General features: G+C 30.3%; 3 protein-coding genes across 3 annotated transcripts; all 3 read left to right on the top strand.

Annotated features, from left to right (window-relative positions):
- Positions 1-150, top strand: HELRODRAFT_128538 (hypothetical protein; the record flags this gene model as incomplete). The annotated part of the gene is made up of 1 exon (XM_009025987.1): positions 1-150. A coding segment is annotated over one exon (150 nt), but the record flags the coding sequence as incomplete, so codon positions are not given.
- A 5,360-nt stretch (positions 151-5,510) lies between these two features.
- On the top strand, positions 5,511-9,764 carry HELRODRAFT_177845 (hypothetical protein; the record flags this gene model as incomplete). Its single annotated transcript, XM_009025986.1, has 13 exons — positions 5,511-5,544; positions 5,966-6,071; positions 6,180-6,258; positions 6,465-6,542; positions 6,687-6,844; positions 6,947-7,075; positions 7,470-7,625; positions 7,868-8,012; positions 8,302-8,461; positions 8,622-8,814; positions 8,921-8,999; positions 9,087-9,170; positions 9,480-9,764. 13 exons carry the CDS (start codon positions 5,511-5,513, stop codon positions 9,762-9,764), a joined length of 1,686 nt encoding a protein of 561 aa, XP_009024234.1.
- A 209-nt stretch (positions 9,765-9,973) lies between these two features.
- Positions 9,974-11,494, top strand: HELRODRAFT_177844 (hypothetical protein; the record flags this gene model as incomplete). The annotated part of the gene is made up of 4 exons (XM_009025985.1): positions 9,974-10,023; positions 10,488-10,643; positions 10,945-11,083; positions 11,318-11,494. 4 exons carry the CDS (start codon positions 9,974-9,976, stop codon positions 11,492-11,494), a joined length of 522 nt encoding a protein of 173 aa, XP_009024233.1.
- Positions 11,495-16,521: the final 5,027 nt, after the last annotated feature.

Genomic DNA, 16,521 nt, shown 5'->3' with positions numbered 1-16,521 from the left:
CTCAAATGTCCAACATGTGAGTACACTTGTGCCAACCGATCGATGCTCAACAGTCATTTAAAGAAACATTCGGTGGACAGACCTTTCCTGTGTGAGACCTGTGGCAGCTCGTATAAATTTGCGAGTTTGCTAAAACAACATTTCTTAAAAAATCCGACGCATAACACCATCTGCATAGAAATTGATTCGAGACGCACCGAAGAGGAATTTACTTCCCCAGCCAATGAACTCCACGCACTGCAGAGAATCCTGGAGAACCGTCGAAGAAAAATTCGTGAAATCAAGATCGAGAAAGATGTAGACTGTGATACCAGTGCACAAAATGGAGAATGTTCTTCTGATTTTAAATATTTAATGATATAACTTTTTTTTGTTTTAGTTTTATAATGAACTTACAGTTTTTTCATATCAAAAAAATAGTTTACTAAAAATCAAATCATAATGAAAATTTTTGAAAAAATCGTGTATGACGTGGCAATATTATCAGATGCAGTTTCATTGGTTAATCATTAAGGACTACAAATCCACTCAGCATCATTCCCTATAATCTGTTCATTTTAAAATAAAGTATTTTGAAATTTTTTTAAATTCCAAAATGTTTTTGTCAATTTTAAATAACAAAAAAAGGGAAATACGTATTAAAAAAATTATTATGTCATATAAAGTCTACGTCTAAAATAGAGCTGCGTGCAATATTGTCTGCGAGCGTAGTACGTATTAACAATTGATAAACCGACTTTGCATTTTTTAAAGAATTTGATTTGAAACCAGAATTTGAATAATAGTTAGCAAAGACTATTAAAACTTTTATATAACTGTAGCATGAACTTTTTTAAGTAATTCGTGCAGAACTTTTTGACCAACTTTCGTCGTGTAAATTTTGAGGGTTATTTTATACAACTTTTGTCAGTGTTGGTGTTGAAGGTGTGGCCAATGGGGTCTTGGTTGGACTCAATGTCGGTACCCACAATGAAAATGTTTGTTTGGCATGAGGTTAAAAAATGTAACAATACCTCTGTGGAATGTTCTGAATTTTTGTTTCAAATTGTCGCAGCTCTTCAACAACAGCAATGTTTTGCGAAAATTTACTAAAGAAAACTGCGTTTGATAGCAAAATCATAAACTATGTAAAAAATTTTCAGATAAAAATTGTATATTTTACAAAAAAATCAGCTCCCACCCCGTCACTTAAACAGAAGTGCGAAGCACGTTAACTATTACTCCATCGCGTCTATAACTACAAACAGTATTCTTTATTAATAACATTCTCAAAATACATAAAGATATCTTCTCTCTATTGACAATAATAATCTTACTCTTCTTCTTGCTCTTGACTTTTCCTCAGCTCCCACCCCGTTCAAATATGTATATTTGAACTATATAAAAGAGAGAGGTTAACCTCATCCCAATATGTAAGAATAAAAAGTTGAACAATGTTGAAAGTAGTGTTGAATTTTTGAAATGTTGCGTTAACAACATTCTGTTACCAAAAAAAATATCAATATATTCGGGCAATGACTTTGAGGCCGTAGAATATTAAATGTTTCTATCGTCTATGTATGAGTGATTTTGAGTGTCTACGATGTAAGAGTGTGCGCGTATGTGTGTGTTCGTATTTATCCCACAAAGTGGTCGCCCGGGTTTACTTGCAATCATACCCAGTCACTTCAACAGAAGTGCGAAGCACGTTAATTATTACTCTATCGCGTCTATAACTACAAACAGTATTTTTTATTAATAACATTCTCAAAATACATAAAGATATCTTCTCTCTATTGACAATAATAATCTTACTCTTCTTCTTGCTCTTGACTTTGCTTCTTCTTCTGATACTGTTGATCATACTTTTCTCTTGAGGCTGCTAGATCTTTCTTTTAACATTACTGATTCTTGTCTATCTAGGTTTTTTTTCTGATCTCCGTAATCATTTTTCTTCTGTTGATCTCAATAATTCTAATTCTACATTTAGGGAGAATTAAAGATATGATTAATGAATTTCAAAGTTTTTCTGCAGCAATAATTATCATCGTCATTATTAGTGTTATCATAAATGTTGTCATCTTCACCATCACAAAGTTTATCACAAACACCACCTTCATCATCATCTTCATCATCATTTGTTAGTGAATCAATGGATTTGATCGCTTGAGGCGACAACCTGTTCGATCTACCATCAATATCACCTGCTAAAACATATGGCGCTCAATGAACATACAAACTTTAAAAATGCGATTTCGTTTGGCTTGCGTCCGTTGTGTAAATATTAACTTTTTTAAATTTTATTTTCAAATAAATTAAATCCTTAATGTTGTAGATTTTTATTTCTTTACTGCACTGCTTGCCCTGTTTTGGTTCACAACTCTACTTGAAATCCGCTGATTCTCATTTCAGCACTAACACATTCAATAATAGCTCGGTTGATATTTCTTCACCTCTAAGCCCAACTCAAATTTCGATTTATACTAAAAAGAAAAAAATAGTGAGAATTAAGTTGAGTTCAAAGTGTTCAAAAATCTTTCTCAAACGAATGTAGTCTAACCAAAAAACGCTAATTATATTTATTATTCTTCGTTAATTGTTGACATAAAAAAATAAGTGAAACTAGATAAATAATTTTCAATCATTTAGTGATCAAAAAATCGAGCGCGTTAAAAACAAATTCAAATGAGCATCAGTGACTTGAGAAAATCTGTGTAAACTGGCTCAATGTTTTAGGCTAAATTTGTCAAGCTGTCGTACTTATAATTGTTGAGATTTAACATTTTGTTGAATCCTCATTCGTTTTAAAATGCGCTAGTATACTGTTGTGATGTGTTTGCTCATGGTGGTTCAGTTCAATGCTGTTCAGTTGCAAAACGGTTGGTTCACTGCGTCTTTTCTCATGTTTACGTTTTTCAATAGTTTAAAAAAAATCGAATTGATATTATACGATAACTATATTAAAATTGTTCAAATATCTATTTTACGTATTTTAAGATTTTTTCTTTTCATTTACAAGTCCGATGCCCTGGAAGATTTCATGAGAGAATAACCGTCGGTGATGGAGGCAGACAGGAACTGATCAGCCTTGATTATAAGGAGTTCAAAAATTCTTTCGTAAATATTTTACTATGGCTAATTTTGACACTTTATAATGAAAATTTTTTTTATAATTCAAAATTTTCAGTGCGTCTACAAAAATGCAAACTCTGCTCAACGATTTCTTGCTCGTCATTATCTTGGACGTTGGGTTGTTGCCCTTTTTTAAATGAAACTTATAATTTAAAACAATTTAACTAAAGATAGTATCTCTCTTTTCCCAACGCAAGCCAAACGGTTTTGAGTTAAGCTATAAACGAATTGTACTCTTAGCAATGCGTAAAATAATTAACGAATTATCTAAACAAAACTTTATATACTCATAGACAGGACAGATAAAATACCCCTTACTTTTAAAAACCTCAAAATTTATCCTTGGCTCTCTTTCAAAAAACTTTTAATAGTCAACTATATATGCTGTCGATACCTATACTTAAACTTCATTTCTTCCATCAATCAATCAATCAATCAATCAATCAATCAGTCAGTCAGTCAGTCAGTCAGTCAGTCAGTCAGTCAGTCAGTCAGTCAGTCAGTCAGTCAGTCAGTCAGTCAGTCAGTCAGTCAGTCAGTCAGTCAGTCAGTCAGTCAGTCAGTCAGTCAGTCAGTCAGTCAGTCAGTCAGTCAGTCAGTCAGTCAGTCAGTCAGTCAGTCAGTCAGTCAGTCAGTCAGTCAGTCAGTCAGTCAGTCAGTCAGTCAGTCAGTCAGTCAGTCAGTCAGTCTCATATCCATAATAGTCAGTCAGTCTCAAAAGTGTCCATCTCAAAAGTGTTCTTCCATTATCCCTTGGTGTGAGTCTATGTATCTTAAACTTAATCTTTTTAAGTTTGAATTAATATATGAACCAAAATTTTGACAAGGGCCAAAATTTGTGGTACTGTAGCCAAAATTAGACTAACAATTTTTTCTCATCACATCAATTTTTTGTCCATTATGGAAATAAAAAGTTGCTTTTCGGGTTTGACAAATTTGTTATTGACTTAATAAAAAAACAACTTACAGAGGCGGGGCGTGATCCGCAAATGGTTGTATGCGTCAAGTCTCTAAGTTTTTATATCGTTGTATTTACTTGAAGTATTAATAAAAATTTATTGAAATTTAAAGAAAGGTTTGCTCTACTTTGCAAACAAATACTTCTTCATCCAGCCTGCAATTGGTGAGTCTTGTAAAAGTAGTGAATTCAAATTTTACAATACGAAAATTAATGGCCGAAGATATGAAGTTTGCTACACATCAACTAAACTACAAAAAAAAATTCATAAAACTACTTGATGAATTTATGATCTTTTTATTATATTTCAAGATGTACCATTTCAAAATTCGTTAAAATTAATTTTCCATGGGAAAGTTTTGAAAAATATGAAATATCATCATTATCACTCTAGTGGCATCACCATTGTCGTCGTCTTCGCCATCACTTAGTTGAGCACAAGTTCAATTTATCATATTGTCATTTTTGAATTAATAAAAGTTAAAGATTACTCTCTCTTTTTTGCGCATAACAATACAATATTATCAATTATAACGGTCAATTTTTTCATATTAAACTTACAATATTATCGCAAAACTAGCAATATTTTTTAGCAAACATAATAATATTATTATTATTATTGACTAATGATAGTTATTATTTTCAATAATTATAATAGTATTATTATTTATATTATTTCCGCATTAAACTGTACATATAAACTAACTATAGCTACGTAATTTATTTGTGATATCTATTCAGTAGGTTAAAGTATTGCTATTGAATGATGATGGTGATAATGATGATGATTGTTTTCAATAATTATTTACTTCCATATTTGTTTGTAGAGTATTTGTATTTTATGCTGAGACGTACTTGTTTTGTATTTTATTGTTTCTGTATCAATTTGAATTTTTGTTTTGTATGTTTTAGCTTTGAATTTGTAATGTTTTTTTTGTAATTTACATAAGCAGTGTTATTTTACATTACTTATGTAAATGTTTTTTGTTTGTTTTTGTATCTACTATGTATTCGGTCGTAATCTAATTAAGACAAACTTAATCAAGTTTTAAAAATATGCCCTTTTAATTTTGAAAATTTGTGAGGACAGACTTACTACTAACAAAATGTTATCAAATCATAATATGATGAAGAAGATGTGATTGCAAATTATACAATTTTCCAAAACAAATATCCAAACCCCGTAGTTTTCAATTCGGTTTAGTTTAAAAAAACAAATCATTTTAATAATTTTTTCATAATTTTTTATTCACTACGCAGTTTATTGATTGTTTTTCTGTTGCAAAATTATTTGCTACAACATTCTTCATATACCAAAATCATTTTCGGCTCGTATCATACCGTCAAGAAATATTGAAAAAATATGTTACAATGATTTGCGTTAATTTAATTTATTTTATTTGGGTTGCTGTGTTTCTTCAGGGTTTAGCAGCTAGTGAAAATGGTAAGTTTTGTTAAGGATGAATTCTTAGAGGGTCGGATTTAGTGGCACGTGGGTCCTAGGGTAACTACAAAGTGAATAGCCATAATGAACTATTTTTTAAATAAAAACTGCCAAGGTCTATGTCTAGATTTGTCTGAATTTTTTTTGTCTGAATTTTTCTATCAAAATCAGTATTTCTCACAAGTGTTATTTGTGAAAATGCAATATATTATGTACAAGATAGGTTTTGAAAAAAAACGTAATAATTACTGACCGACCAATAGTAGTTTGGATACTTTTTTCATTTTATTGTGGAAGTCCATTTTTAGTGGGGGCCTCTTTTTTGGTAGGCCTCACGTTTGGAGGGTTCCGGACTGCCCTCTTATAAATTCGACCCTTATGTCATATAATAATTTATTTATGTTCTTTATAGTTTTGGTTTACAATTAAAAAATATTTTGTAATCACTTTAGCCGGCAATTTCACAAAGAATGGAACGATAATTTGTTACGATTCTCCAGCAATACAGAAGAACGTATTTGATGTTGTTGTAATCTTGGATTATTCAATCTTTAGAACGTAAATTAATTTCAATAAATATCAATTATCTATATATATTTTTTTAATTTTTAATTCTTGAAAAATTTTACTCAAGTGATTTATTAAAAAATTTTTTTTAAACTGTAGTTGGTCAGACTTGAACAACAACGATAGAAAACAGACCATCTCCCAGCTAAAAAACTACTTTGGTCAAATATTAAACGAAGTTAGCTTTTGAACTAAACCATTACAAATGTCAATTAAGAAACAAAATTTCTTGAGTTTAAATATGTATTAGTTTTTTATATTAGCAAATGCAACAAAGTTATCTCCATCCTACTTTGAATAAAGTTCTTTTTATTCACATACTTTTACATTTTCAAAAATATTTATCAAAACTTGTTAGAAATCTTTATTATTGATATTGTCTAGGTGAATAGCTACTTGAAAACAATAAAATCTTCTAAGAATAAGTATGCCGCAAAGTTGGTTTCATTCTACATTGCTGAGGTTATCGAAAATTAATTCGTAAATTTCAATTATTTTTTTAGTAAGAAAAATTATATTTAAATATTATTATCTCGTTTACAAAAGCCAATTTAATTTCCAACTAATTTAGAAAATTTAATTACAATTAAATTAAACCGACCAAAGGATAAAAACGATTCTACATTCAGCGAGGAGCCTAATGTCAAATATGGTTCAAATGAAATAGATTTACAGGCGGCCCGTTTTAAATTTGGCCTATGGACCTTTCAGAAATTAACGGGCGGAGAAATTCCAAAATTTGACGTTGCAATAGCATTTACAGCGTATGCATTTTGATTTTTATTAGTTCCTATAATAACAGTTTCTAAAAATACGTGACCTTGCTTACAGCAATAAATTAATTTTAAATAATACATTTTCCAAAGGTATGGAGGCGATGATAGAGACGCCAATGGTTTTAGAAATATGATCTGCACTGAATTCGCTAGCGGTATTGTAAGGCTGAGAGGATTTTATCAAACCGCAACGATGACTGCTTATTTGATAGGAAACATGTTAGTTTTTTTTTCAGTATTCTATTTTGATCTCGCTTTTGAAATATTTTTTTAGATAAATTTTAAAATTAAACCTACGTCACATTTTATAAGCTGACAATTTTTCCTTTTAACCGGCATATCTGTAAATTATTATCTAACGAATAGAAAACCATAAATGAATTTTACAAAACTGTTTAATTTTAAAATTTAAAATAAAACACACTGAATTGTAACGGAGTGAAACTTTCAGAAAAATTTTGCTCTGACTGATGCAATCATCGTCGAATATATTTTGAATAAATCGTAGTTTATCTGATCAAATTAATCGATATTCATCATATTATTTCTAATTATCAGATTAAACTATTGTCTTTTATTGATAAACCTGATTTAATTTTCAATCTTTTCATAGCATGGGCATATGGGAAGATGGTGTTGGCAATGAGTGTCAATCGGGCGACCGCTATATTATGGCTGGAAATTATTCGCAAAATGGGAAGGAAAATTTTCAAACATTTTCAAACTGCTCTTCGGCAAATTTTGACGAAGTTGTAGAAGGTGCTAACAAGTCAGTGTTTGCTTGTTAAAATATTATATTTAGAATGTATGGTCAGATAAAAAACATTTTGAAATTTATTTTATTTTTATCTTTTTCAATATGTTTTAACTCCGCTGTATAATAAGGCAAAAAACATTTTAAAATTCATATTATTTTTATGATATTAGAATAATATAGAATATATTTTAGAAAAAAAAATTAATAATTTTGATTTTATAAAGTTTTTAAAACTATTCAAAATTTCCCGAAAGATTTTTCAACACCACCTGTCTGAGAGAACCTCAACTAAAGTATGAAAACATCACAAAATATCTCAAAAGTAGCCTGGGAAATAGGTACAATCTAGACCAGCAGTGCAAATTCATCTTAGGACCAGATTCACATTTCTGCGGAATGGTAAGAGGAATTTCAATATCATTAATAAAGACTTGAATGCAAACATAAAATTATTGACTGTAAGTATTTATATTTATAGTCTATACCTAGGCTATAGTCAGTTAATAGTTTAGTTTAGGTATACCTAGACTATGTATAGTTTAAAAGGCAATGAAAGATAGTATATGACTAATAGGAATCTTTAGGCTATTAAGTATGACTGACTGTATATAAATTTGTGTTTTATTTTATTTAAGAATAATTTGTAGAAGGTACTAGAATGTAAAATGTTTCATCTCTTATTGAATAGAAAAGGGATGAATCGATTTGTGAAAGATTGTACTGCATGGACACAAAGTTGAACGAATGTAGGGCGTACACTGGCTCTAGAGCGTACGATGGGACCAGGTGTGCATCCAAAAAGTGGTGTTTGAATAAGAAATGTGTGGACGAATTTTTAGCAAAGCAAGGTTGAACTCAATTTGAAACTATTCATTTTTACGAAATAAAATTTATGAGGATTATATTGAAAAATTGTGTAAACGGGGAACAATTTGAAAAAATAAAAAAATGATTAGGAGATATATATCGAATTAAATTTCTGTAATACATTTTTGAATTCGTTTCCAGCTATGAAGAACGCTATAGTAGCGACAGATGACGACGATGAGCCCTCAAAACCAGGACCAAAAATTTGCTACAAGCAAAATTCATCCACAAATATCGACAACGAGAATGCTTCTAACAAAACTGGAATTGTAATTGTCCCTAAAAACGTCACCATTGAAATACTCGCTGTGTTAGATCACTCGATGTTTAAAAGGTCATTTTATTAGCATCTTATTAAAATGAAAAATCGCATGAAATTATTTTAAATAAAATTTAAATTATTTCAAACTAACAAACTTTTTCTAACATATACTACATAGATGGATGATGTCTAATAACAATGATAGAACTAAGGCTATATCGGACATGAAGACTTACTTTGCCCACATGATAAACGAGGTGATTTTTAGACTAAATAAACTATCGTATACAATTATCAAGATTTTTGTTGATATATGTAACACGGTATTTACTTACTCTGTTTAGGTTGATAACAATTTCAAGAAGATTAACACATCCAAGTATGGGCACACGTACTCAGTCCACTTGGTTGATTTCCTAATACTTGAGGTTTAATGAAATTTTTACATACACTTGATTTATATTTATTTGCTATATTTTTCAATTTATTCTGAGATTTATTCGAATTAACGAGGATGTTAGCCAACTGCAAAGCTTCCATGTGGAATCATTTTATTCACTCACCTCAATTGATTTTGTTTAATCTGTTATGATGAAAAAAAAACTAGAAATTAAACTTTTTAAGACTGTTATATAAAATTACCCATGTGAAATATTTTCACAAATTTTTTTAGATTTTTAGAGCCAATTTTGAAACTATTTTTATTTCGAGAATTAACAAAAATTTTTCCACTCAAGTCCAAAGATGATTCTTCATTCACTGAGAACCCTTCAGTGCAGCATGCCCCGAACGAAATAAACATGACCGAAGCTCTTGGTGATTTTGCAGAATGGATCGAAGTGAAACACGCTAGAAATGAACTTCCAACTTTTGACGTTGCAGTTGCCATCACTGAGTTAACAATTTTTTTTTTTAATTTTTCTTTAATATCTTTTAGAAGCGTCTGCCACAAAACAAACATAAAACGCGCACAAATACACGTGATAAAAAGCATTACAGCCATTGAAGCACAAAAGTTTTAATGTAAGGATGAAAGTTAAGTGAGCATTTATCCATATATCAGAGCTGAGATGCCTAAAAAAGACAAATAATATTAACAAATAAATTGTAATATTATAAAATCTAAACAATCGTATAATGAAGAACATTTCAAATATGTTTACAAAGATTTATTAACAAACAATAATTTGATTTTGGGCAATCCAGTTACGACGACGAAAATTCCGAAAGTATGGGCACAGTTGATACAATTTGCAAAGGCAATGCTACAGTTATCGTAAGGTTCAGAGGTGTCTATCAAACCGCATTTCTAGTCAGCTACGCGATTGGATTGATGTCTGGCTCAGTTTAACTTCGTTAAAAATATTGATTATTAATTATTAAAATTTCTATTCATTAGTTAATATTTAATATAAAATTTGTCTTCTTGTTTAGTGTTTTTAGAAATGACTTTTTAAAATTTATTATATAATGTTTACACTTTAGTTTTTGAAAACTTTATTTGTTCTTTCATGTATTTAAATTAAATATCAATGAGCCATTTTCGATATTAAGTCATAGTAACATCAAAAAAATTACCGCAACAATATATATACATATTTTGCAAAAGATAAACATGAACAACTTCGCATTCGAACCTATTCCCTGCAACATTAATGCCAGGCACATTAACCATTACACCATGGCTACACATAAACTTTAAAAAAAATTTGCTTCATTCCATTCTTTTAAAATCCTTCCAACAGGATGGGAGCGTACATCGATGTATATGATCCTGATGTGGAGAATGATGATGTATATATCATGCATAAGAAAGGGTTATCTATAGGAAATAAAGCCTTGAATTCTTTTTCAAAGAACTCGGTTAAACACTTTGACGAAATGGTCAAACTGTTAGAAAGGTTGAGTTATCAGAATTTTATTATTTATTTATTTATTCAAAATGTTCATGATTTCGTAATTATGAATTTTCATTTTGATAACTTTTTAATTGTTTTATTGCTTAAGTCCTTCAAAATTTGGTCCCATTTCATAATTCTCATTTCTAAATGCTGCGATGACGTTGCAAAGCCCTATTATTATTTTGGCTCCTGGCAAATATATTTTTAACTTTTAAATATTTTAATTTTTTTATATCATTTTTAACTCTATAGATATTTTTAAATTTCAATAACTCAACCCAACTAAATAATTTACACGCAGTACAAACAGTAATTGTTTGACAAAAACCGCTTCAAAATATATCGATCTCTCAAATTATCTGAAATTTAATCTTGGAAAAATGTACAACGCTGATCAACAGTGTGAGACCATATTAGGTTTTAGTTCCTCTACATGCGATGTATGTTAAAGTTGTTTTATAATTATTTTTGAAAATTTAATTCTAAATATCTTTTGGCATTAAAATTTTTAAATAATTTATACTTCACTTGAAAACTTACGACAAAGATATAAACTATGGTGCCCAATATGTGTTTGCAAGTTTTGTACCATATCAATCACATAGAGCCCCATTTTGTTCTATTAAATTAAAAATTTCAAATAATAAAATTAACCAACAAAAACACACAAAAAGAAAGAGACTACAGATATATTTGAACTGAGCATTTGCGAGCAGCTCTTTTGCATGAACCCAAAAAGTAGTAGTTGTTCTATTGACAAAGCTTCAAGAGCCTACGATGGTACAAAATGTGGTGACAAGAAATCTTGCCGGGAAGGAAAATGTGTTGACGATGTTGAAAAAATCATCTAGAAAAGAAAAGTTAATTCAAGTGGGATAATTATATTTGCCATTTCGTTGTTTCAGTAAAATGCTTGCTAAACTGTTTAATTGAACCTGTTTTTGAAACTGTTTTTTTATTCGATCACTACTTGCTCGTCTGTTAGCGTTGTTAGAGTAAGTAGTCATTTGTTGATCAAATTCTTTTAATATACTGTTTTTACTAAGAATTTCACAAAATTGTTTTTGAAAATTGTTTTACCAAATTGTTTTAATAAAGAATTTTGCCAATTAATTAATTCGGAAAACGGTGGTTCATAAACCAAAATTTGTTTTTAAAGTCTCCATGTCATTCTATTTTTGACAGAATGGTTGTCAAAAGACTCATTGTGAAACTAGAGAAATCTAATAAAGATTAACATTTTTTATTAAATGAATAAAATATAAATGTTTATTTTCAATTTTAGGAATGAACCTTCTAAATAATATATTTGTTGAAATATAAAAAGATTAATGGTTTATTTTTGTTATAATTATTATCGTTATAAATTTCATTATTTTATTACCACAATGAACTAATAATAATAATTATTATTATTATTTTTATTTGTATTAACATCGTCATCATCATTTTTTCCATTTTCGAGACGTCGTCATGAACATAAGCCGGAAATTGATAGAGATAGAGGGAGAGAATGAAAGAGAGAGAGAGAGAGAGAGAGAGAGAGAGAGAGAGAGAGAAAGAGAAAGAAAGAAAGAGAAAGAGAGAGTAAGAGAAGGAGAAAAAAGATAACCCACGCATCATACGCGTAACATTCAGTAAGTTTTTAAAATCCGAAAAATATTTTGTTCTATTAAATCCAACGTGATTTTTTTATCAAAAACGGTAAATAATAATTCTTGTTAGCTTATCAAAAATGGCATAGTTCAATCCGCATTTGAAATATTGAAGTGACTATCTAATTAAAACGGCAAACATGGTGAGCTTCTCCGTCAAAAATATTCAACATGCTAGGGCGGGTCGTACATTGACGAAGTCTGACTTCCAGTATGTAAAACGCAGCTCCAACCTTGAAAAAACCTGACTGTGTGTTTTAATGTTGACGATGTTTGTGAGGAATAATTGTGGCTTACGATGATAATGGGAGTGCTGAAACTGATAAGTTAATTTTAAGTGGTAGAAAAAAAAATTAAATTTAAATTAAAATTTTTATTGAGTGGTTGTGCGTAAAAACACACAGTAAGAAGCGTTGCTAATTTTTTAATAGTGTTGTTAATTAATAACGAACGGTTATTATTATTTATTTATTAATTAAAATTTTTATAGAGCGTTTTTAAATACAATCTCCAAAACCTTATAAACAAAACAGTAATAGATATGATAAATATATTACGACAGTTCTGTGTGAAAGTTCTGTGTAAAATGGAGCAAAATGACTGAAATTTGTAAACAAAATGGTCATTAACTTAGGAACATTAAAATTATCCTCACCGGAACGGGAATAAGGAATAAACGGAAATAATAGGAATTAACAAAAAAGGTCATTAGCATCAACATTACCTTTTTGAAATCATCCACCGACACAAAATTCCGGATCCGCCCCTGGACATGGGCATTTGTTTGGCAGGCTAGCTTTTTTTGCCAAGCAGCGATCAGAAATATCGCCATAAGGAAATATACAACCAGAAACATGAAACTCATTAGATGTGAGAATGAGTTGGTTCATCATTTATCAATTGAAACAAATTAAAAAATTCATGCTGATGCCGCCGTTTGTGGACGCATGCGTACGGCGTGGGACAGATGGCATTCTTGCCTCGGTACTGATGCGGTGTAGCATTCCTCTACCACTGCACTCAGGACTATACAACACAGCTATACGTTCTGTTCTAATGTATGGTGCAGAGACCTGGCCGATGACAACAAAACTCGAATAGCAGCCTCACCGAACTGACATGAAGATGATTCGTTGGATGCAACATGTTGACCTAAGGGACCATATCCATACAACCGAGATCCTGAACCAATCGGGACTGTGCACGTTGAAGGATGCATGTCGTCGTCATCGCCTGCGATGGTTTGGCCATGTGAAGCGAAGCGAAAACGATACAATAATTTCCGTTTCTGAGCACCAGGTGCCTGGCACCCGCCCAAGAGGTTGCCCAAAAAGTCCTGGACGCAGACCATACAGGGGGACTTGAAGGCATTTGGTCTCAAGGAGACAGGCGCAATGGATAGATTGGCATGGAGAGAGAAACTGATGAATGGAATAGAAAAGTCAGACCCATAACGGATGGAGACTATAATCAATTATTGCGTTTATATTGTTCAGATCATTAACTGTGTCAAATTTTGAAAAAAAGGTACATAATAATTATGCTTTAAGCATTTGAAAAAAATTAATATGTTTTAAATTTAAGTCATATGAAAGCTGCTTTTATTTATTCCAAAACAATATAAATGTACAAAAAGAAGAAAATTTAAGCCATAACTTTAATGAAATTATATCAAGTTCTCACCCAGTATGGTCTCTCGGCATGGCTTTTGGGTAGGTAATAAAATAAATGAGCTGAGGGCGATGTACTTTTATATTCGCATTTAAACTTTAATTTATAAAAAATATTCAATTAATTCATAAATTTTTTAATATCAACATGATTTATGTTATTATTTTTATATACCTTTGTCTTGGAGGTACGAACAATTGCTAAATAAACTTCATTTCCGAGGGGATCTAATTCTAAAGAATAAAATTGTATGATCGGGCATGGTTTCGCTAATTGAAATTTTTTTTTTATTTAAATTTAAAAAAAAATAAATAAAAATATGAAAAAAAACATGAAAAAAATGTAGCTAACATACATTTCAAAAAGGTATTTGACAATCAACATTATAATATCAAAATTTTACCTTCAGTTCTTGGACCAGAACATTGAACCATCTTCAGCATGCAAATTATTGCCAGCAAATATACTGAATACATTTTACCACCTCGTTTTACTTCTCCATAATAACGAACATTCGAAAACATCTCCTGTTGAACCAACGTGTATATGTATATATATGAGTTCTTGCCAATTTAACATTTGGCTGGCAGTAAATTAAAAATGAAATCTTTCTTTTCAATATTTAAATTGCCTTTATCGATTCTATTAGCGATTGTTTTTATAATTTATAGCAGTGTTTCGGTTAATTAGACCAATCTTTCTTTCTTCTCATTCACCTAATTAATTGGACCAACAAAAAACAACTTTTTGGAAAGATAAATTTTTATAAAAGTAAGTTTCATAGTTTGGAAAAAGAGTAAAATGCTTTGCAATATTGTCAAATAACAGCTGAAAACTATAAAGCAATTTGAAACTTTCCGAGCAGTAATAAAATTTGAGTAAATGATAAGTACAAATTAAATGGGTGTATTGTAACAAGAGTTAATATTCTAAAAGATATTATAACGGACAGAATTGTGGGCAATGTTCATTGTTTTGACAAGGTTATTTCAGAGGCTACCGAAATCTTTTTGACTCTTCAGCATATAATTGAAACAATAAGGACCATTGAAGGTCAGGGTTTGAATACTCTCATAAAGATCAGCCGGGTTTCCTTGGTTGTTCGGTGGGCACACTGCTTCGAAGTTTCAAGACATGTTTTCTTAATTGCGTGATAATGACTGTGAGTTGTTGAAAAAGTGGATAAACAGAGAAACTTTATATTTTATTATTATTACTATTATTTGTTTTATAATTATTAATTATAATTTTTGATAGTATAGTTGTTGTAAATATAGTTGTAAATTATAGCTGTTGAAGAAGTGGATAAACAGAGAAACCTCATATTTTGTTACTATTACTATTATTTGTTTTATAATTATTAATTATAATTTTTGACAGTATAATTGTTGTAAATATAGTTGTTAATTATAGTTGTTGAAGAAGTGGATAAACAGAGAAACCTCATATTTTGTTATTATTACTATTATTTGTTTTATAACTATTAATTATTATTTTACGATTATTAGATATTTTTACAATTGATGTAAAAATTTTGCTTCTAAACCTTTCACTTTAAATATTTATGGATGAATTAGTTGTTTGACACAAACGTCACGTAATTCAGCGCGATGAAGTTGCGCGATATGCTATGTACTTACAATTATACAACGCCTTGCTTAGGATGATTTCACAAGCTATGTGAGTGTGTGCGTTTGTGCGTGTGTGTGTTTGTGCGTGTGTTTGTGCGTGCGTGCGTGTGTGTGTTTGTGCGTGTGTTTGTGCGTGCGTGCGTGCGTGCGTGCGTGCGTGCGTGCGTGCCAAAAAATGAAGTGATGGAGTTACTTTATTGCCTTTTTATTTAAAATACTTAGTGAAATTGTGAAATATAAAATCCTTTTTATTCCTCTGTACTGAATGTTCATGGATTAATTAATGAACCAATAAATATATCATCTAATTATCAACTCCTCTTAATACAAAACAAGTCTTTGAGGTCATTTTGAAGTTCATAAACAGTTTAAAGGAATATAAGTTCAAAAAACATGAACAAGACACAAATGTTATGTTACATAGTTCACAGATGTTATAACATATTGCAGATGCAGCAACAGGTATATAGTTTGCATTTGGCATTTAACTCACGTACAGTAAAAATAATAACCAAGTTATTTCCATATCAAACGATATAAAGTACCGAAAATGTCACGCCATGTCAGATCACCGGTATGATATATTAATTAACACTCTTAAATAACGAGCTTATTTTTTAAATTTTATTCCATTTTTTGACACGTTGTTAAACTGGTTGTAAATATTCACTGAAACATAATGTCAACATGAACAATGGGCCGGTTTCAACAGATACGTTACGTAATGATTTGACACATGTATTTAAGTTGTTAGCTTATATATGCTTGGTGATCTAGCATTTCTTTGTTTTATGAAATCTATAAAAGATTAGGTTTCAAATGAAATGTTCAGACAAGTGTCAGATATCGTTGAGTGAGCTTGTCGGGTTTGAAAATAATAAAATTTGTAGTGAATTCTACAAATACGACGAGGATTTTTTT

Source organism: Helobdella robusta (genome assembly GCF_000326865.2).
Source record: "Helobdella robusta unplaced genomic scaffold HELROscaffold_44, whole genome shotgun sequence".
NCBI lineage: Eukaryota > Metazoa > Annelida > Clitellata > Rhynchobdellida > Glossiphoniidae > Helobdella > Helobdella robusta.
Note: the sequence above shows the minus strand (reverse complement) of the source record. Positions and strands in the feature narration are given on the sequence as shown.